At 43.6% G+C, this 21,823-nt stretch overlaps 1 protein-coding gene across 1 annotated transcript; it reads right to left on the reverse strand.

Moving 5' to 3' along the window:
* Positions 1-8,087: 8,087 nt before the first annotated feature.
* On the reverse strand, positions 8,088-8,468 carry LOC141734484 (feather keratin B-4-like). Its single transcript, XM_074566323.1, has one exon. It carries the CDS (start codon positions 8,466-8,468, stop codon positions 8,112-8,114), a length of 357 nt encoding a protein of 118 aa, XP_074422424.1. The 3' UTR covers positions 8,088-8,111.
* Positions 8,469-21,823: the final 13,355 nt, after the last annotated feature.

Genomic DNA, 21,823 nt, shown 5'->3' on the forward strand with positions numbered 1-21,823 from the left:
GGGAAGGCTGAGTAATTTCAAAAGACAAAGTACTTGAAATCTTGGCAGTGAAAATTGGGCTCTGCAGCAATATGTGCTCTGCAGGTGATATCCTGCTAGTCAGCAAAGAAAGAAGAAAAAAAAAAATCCATTGTTGCAATAACTATTCCTTGGGTAATTCCATCCCTTTTCCTACCACTTACTCAGTAGTCTGGGAAGAAGCACTCAAAAATGGTTCCTGTGATATCCTCCATCAAAACTTTGGTTCAATCACTTTGTAAGCTGAAGGGGTAGATCTAAAGGCAAACTGCACTCCATCATAGGAACAAAAAGAAAGAGAAGATATAGACTGAATGAATGCAGTGGTGGATGGAAACGTATAATTTCACATAGAAACTGAGAAATCTGCACCTGCTTCACCACTGTCTTGTGTTATATCCTCCTTCGGAGCTCTGCCTTGTCAGTACAGCTTAGCTAGAAACTATTAATCTGTTTGCATTAGCAGCCATTCCACATTGATGACCCTGCCAGATAACCTCTGTGTGCCTCTGCAGATTCCAAGTGAAATATAAGGAAAAATAAGGAAAAAATACTGATATCCCTGAAGGGAAAACTTTAGACTTTGGTTTAAACACTGTTTCAGGTACTAAAATACTATGTTTTCTGCTGGTCTTGCCAAGCAGCAAGGAAAATTGAGAATTTCTAAATCAAAGACCATTAGATGATGTCCGTGATTGCCATGCATGCAGGACCTCTCTGATGTTTTGTGGCTGTGGGTGGGAAAAGGATCAGAAGGTGTCTTCCACCTCACAGAATATTTCATTGCAAAATGTGTGAGTAGATTAGATGACAGCCTAGATCTAAAGCACTTAAATACAAACATGTATATGACAGCAGGTTATAGCTCTGATTAAAATCATTACGGGAAGTTAATGAAGGAAGTGTTAAATAAATAGAACCAGTTTAATTCCTCCCTCAATGCCAGTTAGCAGGGTGGAATGATACCAGCAACGAAGCTGGTCAATTAGGCTTCAAGATGAAAGAAAACTGGGAGCTGGAATGTGCATATCATGCTCTTCAGAGATTTAGGGTGATTTTGCAAACAGCAAGCGAAAAGAGTTTCATCACTTTGGGAAGTTCTATGTGCTTCAAATTGGGGCTGGTCGATGATTATGACTTCATGTGCACGGTGTGCCTCAGCCCCCCCAGGCGATCCGAAGTACTGTATAAAAGGAGCAGGTAGGCAGAGTCATTCCGTCTCCCTCTCCTCATACTCTCCTCTGCATCAGGTAAGTCTGATGACATTTCATTTCATTTTATTTCATTCTAGATGGCAGAATGCCTTTGCACTGCAGCTTAGAATACTGTTCACTGCTATTACATTAGAGTTTTTAGGACTATTTTTTAATTCTCTTTCTCTCTCTTTTTTTTTTTTCTTAGCGTGTTAGCAAGTTGTATTACTGGTAGGATTTTAGAGTCAAGGCCAGGTTTTGAGGCATTTATTTCACTGTAATTCATATTTGGGCATTCTTATACTGTTAGCAGATTGAAAACGTAGGATCACATCAGTTTTAAAATGCAGAATTCTCCTGTACCATTTCGGTTAATGACTGAATCAGAGAGACATGGCCATATTCTGACCTGTTTAACCACCCAGCTGAAGAAAGAGCATTATCTACAAGGAAAATCTATTGCAGAATAATCCTAGCTTGTATTTAGTTTTCATGGATAGGTAAAAACTAAATGCTGTATGATTTAAACCCTAGTTATTTTCACCAGAGACCAGTGGTCTGAGGCAGTGTGTTTGTCATGTGTCCCTTTGTAAATCCAGATCGTGATTAGTTGTTCAGATACGCTAGGCTTAGTGACTTGATTCTCTGCATTTCAGGGCTACTTTATGAACAAAATAATCTTTCCCCTTTTTTTACTGGAAAAAGTGCTAAGCCACAAACTTTTGTGACCAGATGTTTAGCTGAAATGTTAGTTTGCAAACTGTATTTTTATCTGATGAGGGATATCGGCTCTTTATGTTTTACCAACCTGCTCCGCACTCTGTATGACATTACACTGCTATGCCAATAAATATTTGGATAGAAGGATATTATAGGGTATCTGTACTTATTATATCAAATATATGAATCTATCCCCAGACTCAAGTGTTTTGGGGATTTTACCAGAGGGATTACAGAGATTAAGAGAATGCAGAACTAAAAGGGAGCAACTGAAAGTATATTACCTCGAAGAGATGGAAAAGAAACAGGGGACAGGAAAGGAGGAGGAAATGTGTCATCAAAGCAGTGCTGGGTTCTTGACTCCATCCGATCTCTCCTAAGCCAGAACCTGCTTTTGTCCCATTTGATGTAAGGAGATCGGCTCTAATGTAGCTCCTGCTGTTCCTGGCTTCCAAGACGCATTCACCAGGGAGGAGAGCTGGCGTTTTAGTAAAAAAATGTGCTGCTGACACTCTGTTCCTCAGGAAGGGAACACAAATTTTTTTAAAAGAAAAAAGTAGCTATTTCAACCGGCTTGGCAGATTTGACAAGTGCAGGGATTACTGCATGGGGAAGATGAGAGCAATGCTGATTGACAGGAAAGTTTGTGAACAGCATCATCAATTTTGCTTATGCTGGTGATCATTTTGCCTCTTCCCCAACAAACCAGCACCAAACCTTGTCATGTTGTTCCGGTACATCTCATGCTTTGTTTTTACACAGCTCTGTTCTCTGTGTTTCAGGATCGCCTTCATCCCTGCAAAGAAATGTCTTGCTACGACCTGTGCCCCACCACCAGCAGCATCGCCTGCCCCCAGCCCATCGCTAACAGCTGTAATGAGCCATGTGTCCGCCAGTGCCCTGACTCAACGGCCCTCATCCAGCCGCCCCCGGTTGTCATCACCTTCCCCGGCCCCATCCTCAGCTCCTTCCCCCAGCAAGCCGTGGTGGGCTCCTCCGGAGCACCTGCCTTTGGGGGCTCCCTGGGACTGGGGGGCCTCTGTGGTGCTGGGAGCCTCTACGGTTATGGGGGCTCTCTAGGATATGGGGCCCAGTATGGATATGGGAGTTCAGCCCTCTCCACGTTCGGCAGCGGGTACTGCAGCCCGTACTCCTCCCGCCGGTCCAGCCGGTTCCTCCGCAGCAGCTGTGGACCCTGTTAGGACCCAGAGAGGTCTCAGAAGAGCCACATGTGAAGGCCCAAATGCAGAGCAATGAGGATGGGTGTTCAGCGTTCCTGCAGCCCTGCAATGGAGCTACTGCCACTTAGCATTTCTGATCTTCTACTTTTGTTTACTCTTCAGGTTCTATTGTTGCCTGTTCTGGCTTTCCCATTTTTTTTAACCATCATGGGGCAGCCTGTTCCATATGGACATGACTTATAATGACAAGTATCTTCATCGGCAGCTGCACAACAGACAGAAGAAAGCCAGCTGAGGACAGCAATACCTCTGAGCAGGACATTTGTTGAACATTCTCTGAAATTGTCTGGAAACAGATTTTTCATATTCTGTGATATCTCGCTTTGCAAATATAAGCATTTCTTGCTCATTAAAATTTTGTTGCATCACACAGCAGCCTTATGGTTTCCCTTCCTCCCTTCCTCCACAGCCTGCCCTGGCTGGTATCTCCCCATGGGCAGGACCAAGTTGCTAACTAAGCTGTACTGCAAAACATTTTAGCACAGACTGAATTTACAGTGTCACAAATGTTTCCATTATGATTCTCCTGAGTAGCAGCTTTCCACCCTTTGAAGATATGAAAAGTTTAAAATAACATAGTGTCTTAACTCCTGCTATTTAAACATTATTTCAGCGGGGCCCTTTCCATGAGCATCCAAATAGGGAATTGTGGGTTTCCATGTTGAGCTCGGCATGACCACAAATGCCATTAAGGTGCTGCTCAGCAGAGTACTTTCCAAATGTAAATTTGCACCTATAAAAATCACAGATACAATGCTGTCCTGGTTCCGGTGGGGATAGGGCTAAACCACGACAAATGCTCAACCTACAGCATTGACCTTGCTTAGCAGTACTTAATCCCCAAACACTCCATGCAACTAATACTTATTCCTGCATGCAGTTATCAGCCTTTCCACCCCAGTTAAAAAGAGGAATAATACCCATTTCCTCTAAGAAATAACTGTAGTACAGTCTCAGGAGAAGCAGAGACTCAGTCCTAAGCTTCTGGTAATAGAGCTAGCTCAAATTGTAAAGGAGGCACATTCAGTGCTGCACAAAGAATAAAGCCAATCCCTGCCCTCAAGTGCTTTCAGAGTGAATAAACAAGACAAGCAGAGCATGAGCATCATTGCTCTTTTCCCTTCTTTGCAGATAGGCATCTTTTATACAGAGATTAAAGGCCATGTTTTCCATACCAATAAAAACATTAGTAAATATTTTCCCCAGGTGACAAAGGAATCGCTTGGCAAAGCCCAGAACTGAATTCCTCTCTCCAATATCTGCATCTAACAATTGACATACAGTCTGTTTCCACTTTTCTATTCCACTGGTTAGATCAGGCTTGCTTTTCTCTGTTACTCTCATCTGCTTTAGAAAAAGAGGAAAATAAGTGAAAATAATTTTAGCTGAAAGACTGTACATGGCAGGTCTGGTAGTATACAGGATACTGGAAATTTAACAAATCATAGAATCATGGAATCATGGAATGGTTTGGGTTGGAAAGAACTTTTAAAGATCAGCTAGTCCAACACCCTGCCACAGGCAGGGACATCTTTCACTGAACAGGTTGCTCAAAACCCCATCCAACCTGACCTTGAGCACTTCCAAAAACCAGTGACCTCAGGATTCAAGACATGGTTTATCATAACTTGTTTTCTAAGTAAAAGGGGAGAATGAACTAAAAAAAGATTCCTTTCTTGAGGTTTATCTGGTAGCGCATTTTATTTAAAATATCTGAAACATTCAAGTTCAGGTCCTCCAACTGCAAAACTGATAAAAGGTAGACTGCAAGTAGTGACTTTGCTAATTCCTCCAGAATCAAACCCGGGAAAGAAGCTGGCATTCAGCAGAGCATATTTCTGGTTCTGTTATGTTGAGCCATTGTGCCTGCAGGCTATTTACTGGTGGTGTGAGTCTGAACCACATGAAAAACCATTAGGCTCTAGTAGTGACTAAATATTTAGTGAATCCACCTATTTAAATCAAGCATGAAAGGCTTAACTCCCACAGATATCTGTCTTGAACTGTAATTTAGTGCGTGGGGAGGACATATCCTTCAGGCTGTGTTTACAACACCTTTATGAATCAACTTCTGATTGCATCTCATTTACCGATAGTCTTACCTTGTACTAGGATATAAACACATGCTCAGAGCACATTTAGAAGAGAGAGAGGAGAGCGTAGTGACCTCTATAGTTCAACATGAGACAGCGTGATTTCATTTATTGTTTCTTCCTTGTTCTTGACAATTACTTGTTTCCCTGACAGGAGGAACAGGAGTCTGAGTTGTCAGTGCTGTCAACAGCCTGGACGTCCTGTGGCTGACCAAGAACTGCAAAAGACCTCACAGTTACACCTGATCTAGAAGACACCCCTGCTCGTTTCAGGGGGAATTAGAAGACCTTTAAAGGTTCCCTTCTTACCCAAACCATTGTACAATTCTATGTGATCCCTGTGTTGCAGTGGCCAACAAACCATCAGAATCTCAGTACTGTTTCCAGATTATCATGGAGTTTCCTTCTCTGGAGATATTCAAAACCGTCCTGGATGTGATCCTGTCCAACCCACTCTAGGTGAACCTGCTTTGGCAGGGGGGTTGGACTAGATGATCTCCAAAGGTCCCTTCCAACTCCAACCATTCTGTGATTCTGTAGTCATGATTACCAGCAGCTGATGTTCCTCCCATCTTGTATCTTCATGTGGTGTGACCTGAGATGCATTGGGTCTGCCAGTGGAATTTAATTCTCTTCTACTCTGTTCATCTGTGATTACATGATTACACTTACATGGAAGTGTAACGCAAATTAATCCTGCTGGGCATTTGGGAAGTGGCAGATTGCTGATAGTCAGGAGCAGTACAGAACAATGGAAGGCAATTAAAGAACTGTCCTTTGGTGTTTGCTCTCGTCTATGGTCATAACATTCAAATTCAGGCTGGCAGATGAGAACCAGCAATGAGAATTTTGCAGTTTCTGCTCTCCAAGGGACAGTCACTTCAGCGGTGTTGTGGAGTACTATGTCTTCAAGCACCATTCCAAGGCAATAGAGTCCATCAATCAATTAATTCATACTACAGGGATCTATTAATAGTCCAGACTCTAACTTCTAGCTCCCATGTGTGCCTTTTCTGTAGTATAACAAGTGGGTAGGCAGAGCAGCTCCATCCAGGTCTGCTGACAACATCCACAATGAAGGATGACTGACTGCATCCTTTCACTGCAGCAGGACAAACTGCCTGCTATTGCAAGTCCAGTGCAGAGGTGGAGCAAGATGGGTAATTCTACCATTCTGTGTGGGATGAAAACAAAAATCTTGAAAAGACTTCTATAGTGATCAAAACCATAGCAATGCGTCTTGAAAATATCTGATCTAGTTGCTTTAGTGCTCTTCATACCTAGTCTTAGTGACTCCAAGAATAATCATGCAGCAAATTGGAGACAGAGGAAGCATGAAAACAAGACCAAGCCTTCAGACACATCCTAACAAGAAAGAGGTGTTGCCTGGCTACATCTTTGTAGCCCCATCTCATTTCACCTAGTTTTACAAGTGAAGTCACACCTCCAAACCTTTTGAAGTTATTACCACATACTTGATCCTGTCCAAACAAATTTCTGCAGCCTGAGATGGGGTTTGCCTGCAATGAGCCTGCTCAAGTGTAGTGAAGTTTGTCAGTGCTTTGCTGGCATTCCCAGGAACAGTGGCTTCACACAGAGAGGAGCAGAAGTGCTGAGCAGTGTCTGATGTCTGGTCCATCCTGATTGGCATTCCAAGCAGAGGATGGGGCGAATGACTCTTAATAGCTGTGCTAATTTTATGCAAATTGCATCACTAGAAAAACAGCTCCACAGGACACACTGAGCACCCTGGAACCAGGTTGCTGTTGTACGAAGAGAAGTGCTGGATATGCCGAGTATCCACAGCCATCTGTGAGTAGACCGTAATTTAAGTGTAAAATTCCTGAGATGGAAAATATTATTTGGCCTGAATGATATGTTTTGTTCTTCAGGGAAGACTTAAGAATTATTCTTTTATTTATCTTAACTGGGGCTGCCAAAAATGTAGAGGTATTAATGGGAAAGTTCAAAGAACTCACAGAATTTCAGTGAAGATTTGCTATTCAGTTAAAAATTCCTGTTGGCTATTCAAAGGAAAGTCCTGCCCACAGATCACTACATGCTATTTTTAAACAATGAAAGACTTCACAAAACCAATGTATAGGGATATAATTAAATTGGAGCCTTGGGCAAGTAGTGAGACACAGGGAAGATCTTCAAAGTTACTTGTCTGTTTAACCTCCTTTGCTAACATGTACCAAATACACACTGTAACCACACCTGTCCTGGAGGAAATTTCAAACTTAGTTGTAAGGGTTACAAAACATGTTTATCCAGCATGAAATTACTTTTGTGTCATTATGTTCGCTCCTGCTTAAAGGACCTGGTCACCTTACAACTTTAGGCATTGAAAGAAAGCAAACACTGTCGTGTTTCACTACAGGGACTGATGCTCACCAAGACTGGTATATAAACAAAAAATATTGGACAAAAAAAAAGACAAGAAAGTTCAGAATTCTGATGCACAATATTTTAATGAGAAAGTAAGATGTAAAAGATCTTTTGGAGAATTAAAAACATGGGGAAAATATTGCCAGGGTCTCATTAGAGGCTGCAAGCCAAGAATTCCTCCAGGGTTATATATTCCACATATGTTACTCTTTTTCATGGCATGGGAAGATTTATACAATCTCATCCCACTTTCAACCAGCCAAGATCATGGATATAACTAATCTGAGGCCATCATTATTAGGAGCTACTGGAAAGAATAGTCAGGAAACTAAATTAAACTGCTAGCTTGAGATTGCATGTATGATTTTCAGAGACGCACAGTTCATGCTCCAGGAACAAAGTGGCAGTAACAGGAGGAACATCTTCCTCTGTGTTGGGTGATTGCTCCTGCGTATTTAACATGGTCTGCAGCTCCCAAAACCATAAGCACTGGATCCATAGGAAGAATATGACCTCCCATAATTGTACAAGCTCCTAGAGCCATAGGAGCCACTGGGACCCAGAGAGCTCATGGATCCAACCAAGCTCCCAATGGTGGATGGTGCTGAGCTGCCCACGATGCTCTCCTGAGGGCAGGAGCTGAGAATGGGGCCAGGGAAGGTCATGACCACAGGTGGCGGGTAGATCACGGCTCTCGAATCACCACAGGATGTAACACAGGGCTCACTCCAGGCATTTGCAATTGGTTGTGGGCAGGTGACTTCGCAGGGTGCAAGGCAGTGGGAGCTGATCATCCGTCTGTAGGAAGACATCTTCTGGGAATGCAGATAAATCTGAAACACATAACACCGAGGCAACACAAGGCTGAATGCTCAGGGACAAATATAGTGGAAATTGTGCTTTGAAGAGAAAGAATGAAAGGTAGCGAGAAGACCAGACAGAGGCTGAAGATTTCAGTTTTATCTCAACAGCAATATCCCTTTTCTTGTCTTCTCATGCCTCCTCCTCTCCCCCAGAACAACCTCTGTTTCTTTTGGCTCCTAATTATGGAGCCAATTTGATATATGAAAATATCATTAACAATCAAGGAAAATGTGTATTTGAACTCAAACTGTCCTCCTATCCCATTTTGCCTTTCCACCATTCCCTGTTAAATCTGACTTACTGTGACACTTGACCTTTTTTTTTTTATAAATAACTGCAGAAAAGAAAAGAAACACTGGCTAGCACCTATACAGTAACATCCTGTGCTGGTTCTGCACCACCTGTAATTATTACAGCTGTATGAGGCAAGTCATTGTTATTCCATCTTTAAGGAAGAGGTAACTGAGGGTTAGAAGTGAATGCATTGCCCAGAGTTATTTGGTGAGGCAACAGGAGAGATGGAGCTAAAATTCAGGCAAGCCTGGTTGTTAATGGCAGTGTTATTCCCTAATCTTTCAGATGCTACAGCTGGCAGCAGGGCTCCCCTGCATGCTCTGTACAGAGATAAAATGAGCAGCAGCCACATCCCTGAAGAGCTTGTAAAGAGAGTTTCCTTGGCAGATTCTCCCGCATTTGGGTGGGAACGCAGTGCCAGTGAGGTTTCCAGTATAACTGGGACTCCTGGGAAAGTGGTCCCAGATGACTTGCTGAAGATGACCAAGGTGACAAATGACTGGCAGAAGTAGGAACTGTGCATAATCTTGTGGAGTCCTTTTCTTTAATCATATGATCACTTGATTACTCATAAAATCAATTTACAGCTCCTCTTGATCTCTGTCCTGCCTTACTAAAACCCATAAAATGGAAGGCTGGGAATAAAGAAGAGGAATAAAGTCCCACCCATAACAAGTACATGATTTAATGCATGACAGGATTCAAATTAATTCAGAAATAATCACAAAGAACAGGACAAAATGTTATTCCTAACAGTGGCTTCCTAGTTCAGTCTGAGAGTCAGAGTTAACTTTTCTTGGTACTCACCATTACAAGTCAACACAAGCAAAGTAAGGCAGATTCCTAAAGGCAGGAGGAAACAGGAATTTGCTAACTTTCACTATAAATAAGTTTGCAAATCTCAAACTTTCAGCTGCTCTGAAAACTGTTTTCCTGCCCTTTTACAGCCTGCCACTGAGTAAGTAGGAAACAGCTCTTTCTGAAAGAAAGCTTCGAACTTTTCATACATTCCAGTTAAAATCCTGTATTGTTACAGCAATATATTAATAGCAACAGCATCTGTCTCCAACTTACCCCCTCACAGCAAAGAGTCAGGAGAAATGGTTAGAGCAGCCCACAACTGGGAGCGCTTTTATACCTTTTCTTAGGCAATCGGAAGGATATGAAACATTCTTCATGTATGATGCCCTAATGCATTATCAAACAAAAATTCACTCCACCTGTAACTGCCCCAGATAATGTAATTATTTTGCTCAGTCATGGTGATTACTATTGCGTTCTTCTCATTACTCTGGCAATGTAACTTTTTTCTTTTATTGCTTTTTCCTATTTCTCTGGTTGCCTCATGGAGCAAAGATTGCTCAGAAGTTTATCCATAAACAGAATATGCTGACGTACCTGAGATACTACCCCACTTTTCCAAGTCATGCTCCAGTAAGGGGGCATTGTGCAATTAATCCCATCATACCCACGCACATTAATTCCTATGACTCTGATATGAGGCACATTCGACTCCATAGACACCTTCTGACTGAGTTATAGGTTTGGAAATGGGAAGCATTTGTACCCATCTTTCTGGCCAAGAAACAAACACAAAGCACATGGCCCACTTTAAACTTTAAAAGTACAGGTGGAGTAACCTGTAAGCAAGGAGCTGCTGTTATCCAGCCCCGGCATGAGGGCAGGAGCCTCAGACAATGAGAAATTCATATCCGTCTTTCATTGTCAGGGACCCCATGGGATCATTGCTGAAGATCTCAGGGCTCCTGAGTGATGAACGATTCATGGTCTGAGATGAAACAGGTCAGGAAATGAAGCCGTGCATCACCCTAGGGAAACCTTGGGCTGGAATCTTAATGTGCAGTTTCAGCTGATGCAGAAAATTGGCCACTTACTTCAGCAGATTTTGTCCTCAGATCCAGTACCTTGTCTTCAGTTCTTCAGTTATTTACTGACAATACTATTTTCAATAGAGTCTATTCATTCTGTGTACCTGAGTCGACATAACTTAGGAATGCTTTTTTAACCTCAAGAAGGTGAGTTCTTCCCCTCTAAAATCCATCCCCTTCTAGGAAATTTAAGGTTCAATGCCTGGTTTTGAGTAATCTTGAGACTTGTATTCCAAAATGCTAATTTTATTCCAGTTTGTCCATCAGCATTTGGTAACTGTTACCAATACTGCAGTGTAATGCTGTACGAGTGACCCACGCAAGAAAGTTGAGGAAGCCTTGGGATTTCCCTCATGGTGTTTCCTAGCAATGCCTGTGGAGACGCCCTGTAAAGCTACTGATAGTTTATGGTAGACAATTCATATAAACAAGAAACAGGAATAGAAACAAAGGGAATAAGATGTTGCGGGGAAACAACCCACCCGATCTGCTCCTCCTGCCCGAACCACACCTGGTTTCACTTTAACTGGAATCAGGTGATGACAGTGATGACAGATGAATCACACAATTCTTGGAGATGCACCCCTCTGCTAACCATCCTGCTCTCCTCACAGGGCAAAGGGAGCAATACGCTACTCTCCATACTGCTGACACCCCAAGCTGCCTTTTTTTTTTGACTCATGATATTCAGGGTTACAGCCCCGTGATTTGCTTTTGTAATTTTACAGACTCACAAAATGGCATCTGGATGTTTTTTCCCATATAATGGGAGTTTCATGTGCTTTACCAACTTAAACTGTTCACAGTCATTTTTGCCAGTGCAAATATGGCATAGTAAGATATTCTGAGACAAATGGCTCTATGACAAGCAAAGTTAGTGTGACATATGGACTACCTTTGCACATATTCCTTGTATCACGAATTACAGTACTGCTGTGGCACATATGGAACCATTCTATGTGAACAATCATCAAACCCATTTACTAAAATAGCATCAAATATTTTATCTATACCAAGCATATAATTTTATTGTAACACCATCAAAAAAAGACATTCAAATGTGTCTACAAAAAATTCCATGAATTGAATTTGGATTATTTCTTTACAAATGTGACTAAAAGCTCTTCCTGATTAGCTTGAGTGAACACCACAATCAAGAAGAGCAAAGGGACATCCTTCATTTCAGTTTGTAATTGAAATCCAAACTCAGGACTCAGGATGCCCAAGTATTTCTGTGCAATTGTCCCAAGCCCATGGTGGACGGCTTTGGAGTCATCCATCCAACAGTGCATCTTATACAGCGTGGGTGGAATTTGTCTCGTCTGGTAACACAGCCCACCCAGGTTGTACTGGCATGTCTACTACACCCTAGGAGGAGTCAAATAACAGCACTCGAGTGGGTGAGCCATATGAGAGAAGGAGAATGCAATGAAAAAGGAGTAACTGCCAACAAGGAGGGGTTGAGTAGCACTTTCCATTTGAAGAGCAGTATTTCTAAGTTCTTAAAAAATAATATTTGTGCTTTGCTATGACTATACTTCAGGCCAAAAAGCATGACTGCTGTTGATATTGATACATTAAACTCTGTTGCTGGAATGGCCACAAAACTTTGCTGGGACTGTAAACTATGTTCATCGGGATCACGCAAGACTCAGCACTGCGCTCTTGTGGCTTAGCTGAAAGCGTGACTCAAGCTGAGTAACTCACAGTTATCTCAGACACCTCTTGACAAGGTGAATTCACATCTCGGAGCTGAAGTGTCGGCATAGCCTCAACTTGTATGAAAATTGTGGTGTCATTTCCAGATAAGAATTATGCGTATTTGGGATCTCCCAGTATAGCATTGCTGCCAAGATGAAAGTGTCCTTTTTGGGGGGGTGCTTGTTTTTTTCTGATAAGACAACTAAACTGTCCCCAGCTTCCTTGGGAACAGAGAGCTTCTCTAGTTTGCAGCAGTTCCTTTCTTGGAGGCTTTGATTTTTAAAAAGTCTTTCTTAAATATCATTCTGATGATATGACTATGTAACAGTAGACTGTTTTGGCTGATTTATTTGAATATAAAAATATATCTGTCCTAAATATTGGCATATTCTAACCCTAATAGCAACATTCTGCAGATATATTATTTGGCACATATGCTTCCCAGTGAAAAGGCATTTTTGTGATGGCATTAACCATGTAAGATGCAGACTCTGGTTCTAGCTGCCGGGAAGGAGGAATTACGCATTGCACGGGACACATCCTGGCCCTGTGCACCTAGGTGCATTTATTATCATCAACTAATCAAGGGATGTAAAGGAGAGAGGTGTGAAGAGAAGTTGGAATAAAACAAAAAGATAATATTAGGAAGCAGCATGATTTTTATTAGGAACAAGAAATGGCATTTACAATAATAACAGAAAAAAAAAATAAAATTGAAGGAATGTTTCCAGTTTCTCAGACCTGATTATAAGCAATTAGTCAAGAGGGTTGATGAATGAATGTGAATGAAGCATTCGTTCACTCAAGATGGTCTTTGTTCCCTATGGCAAATCTAATTTTGCCAACCAAGTTCTGATCTGCACATGCAGGAAGGCTTTGTTGAGCACAAAAGCTTAACACATAGGAGAGCAAAGCAACTTCCCTGATTTAAATTTTGTTACATCTTCTAGGTTGAACATGAAAACCACAAAACCAGTACATGTGTTCACAGAGAGGCTAAAGCATAAAACGACCCAATTTCTCACCTGTACTGTCAGAATGGAAAACACACAGTTTGAGAAACCGGTGCAGGTTACAGCAACAACATCACAATCAAAAAAAGCATAAGAAGGACAAGCAGAAGAGTGGTTCCCATAGGTGCTGAGCAGCACGCATAGGTCCCAATGGATTAGTTGGCAATCATGGGTGCCCAAGGCTTTGGAGAGCTCCTCAACGCAATTGCACATCTAGGTCTTGCCGTCAGATCCAACACTGTTTCTCCTGCTCTCCACATCTTCTGCCATGCTTAGCATGGCCCACAGCCCCCATAGCGCTGGCTCCAGAGCTGGCTGGAGGATGAGAAGCAGGAGGACAAGGAGCCCCCATAGAGAAGGGAGCCCTGCAGGCCCCTGGGGCGGCCCGGCCCCAGTGGGGATGAGGTGCCCACGACGCTCTCCTGAGGGCAGGAGCTGAGGATGGGGCCTGGGAAGGTGATGACCACAGGTGGTGGGTAGACCACGGCACGGGAGTCCCCGCAGGAGGTGACGCAGGGCTGGTTCCAGGCGTTGGCGATGGGCTGTGGGCATGTCACCTCGCAGGGTGGGAAGCAGCGGGAGCTGAGCTGCTGGCTGAAGAAGGACATCTTGCGGGCAGGGAGGGGAACCTGCAATACACCGGGGAGCCTGAGTCAACCCACTGCTCACCAGCCACCACGCAGACCACCCGGCGCTGCCTTGCCAGCAGCAGGGAGGCCTCAGGACATGCCATGGGGAATTACTCTGCTGAGGCTCAGGTGCTGCTTCTCTCTCTTTCTCTTCCCCCTTCCCCCTTCCCTGCCCTCCTTCCTGCCTCCTGGGCAGCTCCTCTGTGCTATCCCAGGCTCCCTGCTCCTTGAGTGCTGGCCAGCCCCAGAGTGACCTGTGGCAAACAAGAGGGAGATCACCCATCACTAGGGTTTGCAGCAAAACCCACTATAGGTACCAAAGCCTGCAAAATGAGTGCATTTTCAAGGAAAAATAGAGGCATAAGGAAGACAAGCAGAGTATTTCTGAAAGATTCAGTTAAATCTACTGAAGCGCAATGCTTTAAGTCAGAAAGCTAAACTGGGGTCAAACTTACTCAGGACACCAAAGAGGAGAAGCAAAGAGCAGCCATCTGAGGCTGGGTCTGCTGTGAGCCCTTTTTATACCGTTTCTTGGGCTGCCCACTGGTCTGCAACACCTTGTGAACAACATCTTAATTAGCTCCCAAACGAATAGATTACACATCACTCCTCAGCTCCTCATTCATGCAAATAGTTTCCTCACTGTTAGGAAGTATTACTCAGCCCAGGTTTTTCTCAGTGTCTCCCAGGTTCTTCCTTCTTAGAAATCACTCGGCTGACTTCCCCAGCTTTGCAATATGTCGATTTATTTTCTTACAGGCACTGGAGCTTCTATTCCCGAAGTTGTTTTCATACTCTACATTCGTTACAATGTTTTAACTCCAGATATATTGCTACCTTCTTGGGGGACCATTATTAAATTTTCCCTGGGAATACCAAGGATTATGCAAGACTTTTAATCCCTTTCCTATCCTGGTGCAGGTCAGTGTTGGGGTACCAAATCACTGAGGACACTGCAAACACCCAAGTGAGGGTCCAATGCAATCGTCTTCCATAGGAGTTAGATTTTTAGTGTTCAGCTCCATCTGCTTTCAGCCACAGCCCCTGGCGTCTGCTCTTGCCCTTGTATGGTCTCTCCTTGGGGACAAAAGGAAGCACATGGGGCTAGACCACAAATTAGACCCCAATCTCGGGTGTCCCATAACACAGGATAGAACACCCCACTCCCCTGTGTGGCTTTAAAGGATTGTCTTTCTCTATTCTATTCACATCCAAGTAAGACAAAACCCCCCAAACCCCACTATTTTAATAGTTAGTGGAGGATTTTCCTCACATCAGACTCAGAGTCATAATATTGCCACAGTCAGAAGGGCACGCTAGCCTGCATAAATCAAGGCTGTGGTATGAAGGCTTGAGAGGGATGCAGGAGGGAATGTATGTCTGTCTTTTTATGTTCAGAGGGGAAAGAAAATGCAGATGATTTGTAGGAGTTCACCAAAAAAATCACCTCTATGCTTTAGTGTGCTGTATCAGACCTGCAGTGCGTAGCTGGGACAAGGAACAAGGCAGATGGAGTAAATCTCCCATCTTTATTCGAACTACAAACTCTATGGTGCTTCAGCTTAGTATCAGCAGGGATTTAGAGAAGAAAATGAGCCCACAGTGCATTGCAGTACTTGTGATACTGAGCAGTGCTTGAAAAATACTGGCTCTGTGGAGCAATCACGTAAATCAGGTAGTTTTGCAACATTTTTGTCGCATTGGCAAAATCAGCAAAATGCTGCAGGAAGTGAAACTGCTTCAAAAAGTTTAAGGAAGAAACAAGAGGGTGTTGGAAGAGACTGATAATTGATAATTGTCTGAAGATGAATAAAACAATCATAGAAGTTTGGGGAGTGACGTGCTTTGTTGTGTTTTGTAACAAAATAACCCTGAAACATAAAGGATGTCTCAACCCCTCCAGGCAATCCAAGAAGATGGTATATAAGGGCTTCTGGCTCAGACATCCTCAGATCACAGGTCCTCGCTTCTCCGCTTCATTGATCTGAGTAAGTCTGATCCCTTCATCATCTTTTTTATCTTTAGGTTTGGGTTATTTTTAACCAACTCCTGCACACACAGTCTGAACTGCGATGGTGTCAGTACCTACCTTTGCATGAAGACATTTTTCCTTGACGTTCTCACTGGCACTTAGGTCAGCTGCAGATCTGTCCGAGCTGCTACAGCAAGTCCCAGGGGTTCAGCCAAGATGGGGCTCAGTCCAGGCACTTTTACTCTTGTGCTCAGGGTGAACTGACTGGTGGACCTGGGCACAGCTTCTCACTGGCTTGGGCAGCACTCAGGGTGTAGAGAGCCTGGGAGGGAGGGAGGAAGGAGGGCAGGGAAGGGGGAAGGGGAAAGAGAAAGAGAGAGAAGCAGCACCTGAGCCTCAGCAGAGTAATTCCCCATGGCATGTCCTGAGGCCTCCCTGCTGCTGGCAAGGCAGCGCTGGGTGGTCTGCGTGGTGGCTGGTGAGCAGTGGGTTGACTCAGGCTCCCCGGTGTATTGCAGGTTCCCCTCCCTGCCCGCAGGATGTCCTTCTTCAGCCAGCAGCTCAGCTCCCGCTGCTTCCCACCCTGCGAGGTGACATGCCCACAGCCTATTGCCAACGCCTGGAACCAGCCCTGCGTCACCTCCTGCGGGGACTCCCGTGCTGTGGTCTACCCACCACCTGTGGTCATCACCTTCCCAGGCCCCATCCTCAGCTCCTGCCCTCAGGAGAGCGTCGTGGGCACCTCATCCCCACTGGGGCCAGGCCGCCCCAGGGGCCTGCAGGGCTCCCTTCTCTATGGGGGCTCCTTGTCCTCCTGCTCCTCCTCCTCCAGCCAGCTCTGGAGCCAGCGCTATGGGGGCTGTGGGCCATGCTAAGCATGGCAGAAGATGTGGAGAGCAGGAGAAACAGTGTTGGATCTGACGGCAAGACCTGGATGTGCAGTTGAGATGAGGAGCACGACTCTCTGAAGCAGTGGGAACCTATGGGTGCTGCTCAGCACCCATGGGAACTGCTCTTCTGCTTGCCCTTCTCATGCTCTATTTGTTTTTAGTGTCGGTTTTCTCAAAATGTGTCTTTTCCATTCTTAGAGACCAAATTACTGATTACATAAAATCTGCTTCTCACTGTTAAAGCACTAAAGCACTTGTATCATTGAAAACTTGTTCATGACTGTTTTTGTTTGGGAGAACGTTTTTTCTTTGGTAGTTTTTTTATTTTGACACCCATATGTCTAACAGAAAGATTCATAGATGTCACCTTGCACTGTGATTTGTCCAGTCCAGATGAAATGTGAAGCAAGAAAGAACAATGTGCTAAAAGTAAATCACTTTGATGCACACTGTTATGTTGGCCCATTTTTAAAGCACTGAAGTCCATCTTGTATTTTTGCTTTGCTTAAAATGTATGCTTTTTGCTCCCAATAAACGCTTATGATTGCATCCAAACAACGTTCATCTGTTTGCATTCTTCTCTGTTTTGGGGTAATGCAGCCTCTGCAAACCAATTGAACCAAACAATTCCCTTATCTCAGAGATCTGTAGAGGAGTGTTCTGCTTTTACAGACAGTGTTTATATAATGTCTACAGATTCCTTCATCAGGAAACTGCTTACACCATGCAGAGCTTCCCTGTGGCCTGATTTAATCTTTACAAGGAGCCAGTTGTGAGAGAACTGCCCAACCCTTTGATAATATTTTCAAGAAAGACCAGTGTGAAATACTAAATAGCCACTCCAAAGGTATTTTAATAGCTCATCCCTACTTCCCCTTCCTTTCCATCAGCTTTTACCAGAATTATTGTCATTCCATACACCATTAAAAAAATAAAAAGGTTATATTACATTATGCTATGATTCTATATAGCATGGAGAGGCAAAGAGAGAGTATTAGACAGTGCACAGCAGCAGAGGGAACTTCCCAGAGACACTCAAAGACAGAAAATTAGCTAGTGCTGAATGCCCAGTCTGAGATACAGGAAACTTGAATCCTCTGCCCTACTTTGTACTTTCATATCCAGCTTTCTAAGATCATAAAACTGCCTCAGCTGGGATCATAAATGCCCAAGAGCAAATGTCTTTTGCTAGCTTTGCTTCTCGCTACTGTGCAAAGTAAAGGAGCCTCCTGGCAGAATCCAAAGAAACAGGGAAGCAGAAATTGGAGCCTAGAGAAGGTCAGCAGAGCCACATGTCAAAGAGCAACTTAGATGACCAGAAAAAAACTGCAACAAAGTAAAAAGAGAGAGTTCTCAATAAATAGGGAGCAGTGATCCAGCAGTGTTCAGCTGGAAGCAATAAAAAATTGCTTCAAGGTGAATAGAGCAATTAGCTAAGCAGTCCCTCAGCTGTTGCTTGCTGTTCCACTAACCCTATGTAGCAGAGTACTGCACAGCACCTCCCTGGAATTCCAGATCTGGGCTGTCGTGTAATATTTTAAGTACAAGTAAGCGGAAAGGATTGAGTGTGCAATGAAGATAGAGCCAACTATGTCTCCCTGCAGACAGCTGAATGTTGCCTCTTCTGTCTGCCGCAGTAGGTGTGCTTGGTTAACTACTACTTTCTGGTAAGTGTCGTACTCTCTCCTGTTGTATTTCCTGCGTGCGTGTGGCTGGGCATGAAAATAATAAGTCTCCCTTCTGTTCCCTGTATTGTTTCCTGTAATTTCTAGTGTTTCTGCAATTTTCTAGCAGTACAAATTAGTGCAGTGTGAGGTCTAAAGCAGGCACACAACATGGGAACACTCATTGCTGAGCAGACAGTGGATGGGTTAAGGTCTTCACTCCCCTCTTGCCACAGGGGTTAACTAGCATGGATGTACCTACACTCTGCACAGGAGGTTCTCTCAGTTCTGTTATTCCATAGAAACAGAGAGAAAGCAAAACCAGAAGGCTAAAATTATGATGCAGCGTGATTTATTTTAACGGGTGATAGAGGAGGAAAGTTTAAAAGAGCAAAACATGATCCTCCAGAAAATGAGGAATCTGAAGCTTTTACAAATGAGGTTTCTTCTTTCAAGAAGGTTCATTTCAAGCAAGGTCTTCTTTTCTTCTTTCATAGCTGTAAGTTTGATGATGCAGTCCAATTTTCATCCATTAACACAACTCTTGAGTGATATTAGGTGGTGGCAAGTGGGAGAAATCACAGTATACAAACTTTTCCATTATGCTTCTTGTACAATGTTATTAGGTTGAATGTAGAAGGAGTATTAATGCATTTGAAAATTTGGACCATGAGAAGAACAGAAGAACACATTTATAGCTAAGAAAGAAGAAGTACATAAACAGGTACAAGCACAAATGCAATGTGAAGTGTTAACAAGAATCAACCTTTTTATGGCGGCATCTTAAAAGCCCATCTTACTCTTGAGTTTGGATCTTGCATTCAGTATCCTGACTGCTCTTGGTGCATGTATACTCCTGCTGGGTTTGGCAGGGCTCACACCTTCTAGAGCGATAACCACTGAACCTCTGAGAACAATAAGGGTAGGAGAACTTGCTTTCCAGTGATCCCCCATAAGCAAAAGAGCCTCTGTAGCCATAAGATCCCCCATAGCCAAGTGAGCTCCCAATGGCAGCTGGTGCTGAGGATCCCACTACGCTTTCCTGAGGGCAGGAGCTGAGAATTGGCCCGGGAAAAGTGATGACAACGGGGGGTGGGTAGACTATTGCCCTGGAGTCACCGCAGGATGTGACACAGGGCTCGTTCCAGGCATTGGCGATGGGTTGTGGGCAGGCCACCTCACAGGGTGTGGAGCACTGGTAGCTGCACAGCTGTCTGTAGGAGGACATCGTTCTGTGGTGGAAGTGGATCTGAAACAGAGAAAGACAGATTACGTGTAAAGCAATTCAATGGTAGGTCAGAGATTTATCTTCAGGCACTCAAGCATCTTTGATGAGGAAGCTACGCACTTGAGTAGCTTCCTGAACAGAGATGGTGTGGCTTTGTAGTTCCTGTCTCTCTCTTCCACCTTTTAGTCATACTGCTTGAGCTACATTTATCTTCTGTCCTCGCCGGACTCTCAGCTCTTCCTAACCTTCCTCTGTACATCAAGCAACTGACACTTTTGACACAATGTGCCAGGATATATCCCAACGGGCTACATCAGAAGCAATGCTCAATTCTGTTCTCTTGTAAAGGAGTACAAACATTTCTGTACTTTGAGACCGATGGCCATCTCATCCAGACCCCTTTTTCTAGGACAGGATTTACAGGACCACCTGTTACGCAGGGCTTCAAAACTGAGCTTCACCTTCTACAAAAGTCAAGATAAGGCTGCAGCTCATTTCTATACCAGCTTTAGGAAGTAAAAGTTGTGAATCCTTGAAGCACTTAGCAAGGACTCCAGTATTCCCTCAAGAAGCTGAATAATGCGGTCCCAAGCTCTCTGCAGGATCAGTGAAGCTTTTACAGAAAGACCAGCCTTGCTAGTGCTGTGGCAGACACCTACATAGGATTCAGCTAGAGCTTTCATTAAAAGAGCATATGAAAAAGACACAAAGAATTAAAAACTTACTCGATTCTCAGAGGAGAAGTCAGGAGAAGCTGCTGAGAGAGATGTGAGCAGCGTGTGCTTTTATACTGCTGCCCAGATAGCCTGGAGGATCTGAGCCATCCTTTGCCCACAATGTTTGATTACATTCAAACCTGAAGCGATTACATGTAATGCCTCACAGCGTATAATCATTTTGCTCACTGTTTGCTGTTATTAGGCAATTCCTGGCTTCCCTCTACGCCTTACTACGTCATCCCTCTCTGAACTTTGTGATCACCTTCAGATTCACTGGAACTCCAAAAGAACGCACAGGCTTCACCCTTCTGCAGCAATGAGAGATAGTTCAGTTAAGATAAAACCATCTCATTAACAACTGTATTATATTTTATTTCTTTTCTATTTTAAAATCCACTTGGAGATGGGGGACAGACTGTAAAGCCTAACCTCGAAGCTCCAGGGTGCAAGTCTACTTATTTTGCCTTTTCAAGCCCCCAATTCAGCTGCTCAGTCAGGGTCTGATGTGCTGGCACACACAAGCCAGCAAATCTGTGCAGTTCACTGTAAAGCAGAAAACAAGCATTTAGTTAACGTATAGTAGAAATGCTGCTGCCTGTAAACTGCACTGCAGACCTGTGTGCATTTCTTGTACAGATCTTACCCCAACAGCCCGAGTAAAGAGCAATTTATGGCCTGAAGAGAGGTTTTGCTCAGACTGTAAGAACTGCAGTTTATTCCCCTCCTTCATTTCTACCACCCACCCACTCCCCATCTTTGCTTTACAGTTAACTCTGTGTGTACTCTGGAACACTTATTTCCAAATGTAGGTGCCAGACCCTCATCTGCTCCAACTGAATCTGACCCCACCGAATTTAGCTGGTCTCAGCTTATATTATGCTCTCTCTAATGATTTCAGCGATGTTTCCCTAAAACACTCCGACTCTGTAACATTGTATCTAGCTGTCTCTCCAGTGCATGCCTTTGCTTCAAGACTCAGTATTTTCTAGAACTGTATTTTGAACTGGTATTTCAGAACTATATATAAAATATTTTTTGTATCTGTATTCTTGGTCATAGGCAGCCTTGTTTTCAGAAGCCAGTGGCACAGAGCACTTTTCAGGAAGGAATCAGAATTTGTTCAAGATGTCTCAAACTGAGTGAGAAAATCAGTGGTCGTTCTACAAGATAAGTTTAAAAAGAATCTCAGTGATCCTGAGAAACCAATAAATGCTTTAGCCCTCAACTTTCCCTATGACCCATATAGTACAGGAGACACATACAGAGAGGGGAAACTCAAACTTTTTTTTTTTATTTATTATCAC

This window comes from Larus michahellis, chromosome 24, assembly GCF_964199755.1.
Source record: "Larus michahellis chromosome 24, bLarMic1.1, whole genome shotgun sequence".
Taxonomy (NCBI): Eukaryota; Metazoa; Chordata; class Aves; order Charadriiformes; family Laridae; genus Larus; species Larus michahellis.

Bases quoted from the DNA above. Each gene is read 5' to 3' on its own strand.
- LOC141734484 (XM_074566323.1), bottom strand. From the start codon at position 8,468: ATGTCTTCCTACAGACGGATGATCAGCTCCCACTGCCTTGCACCCTGC.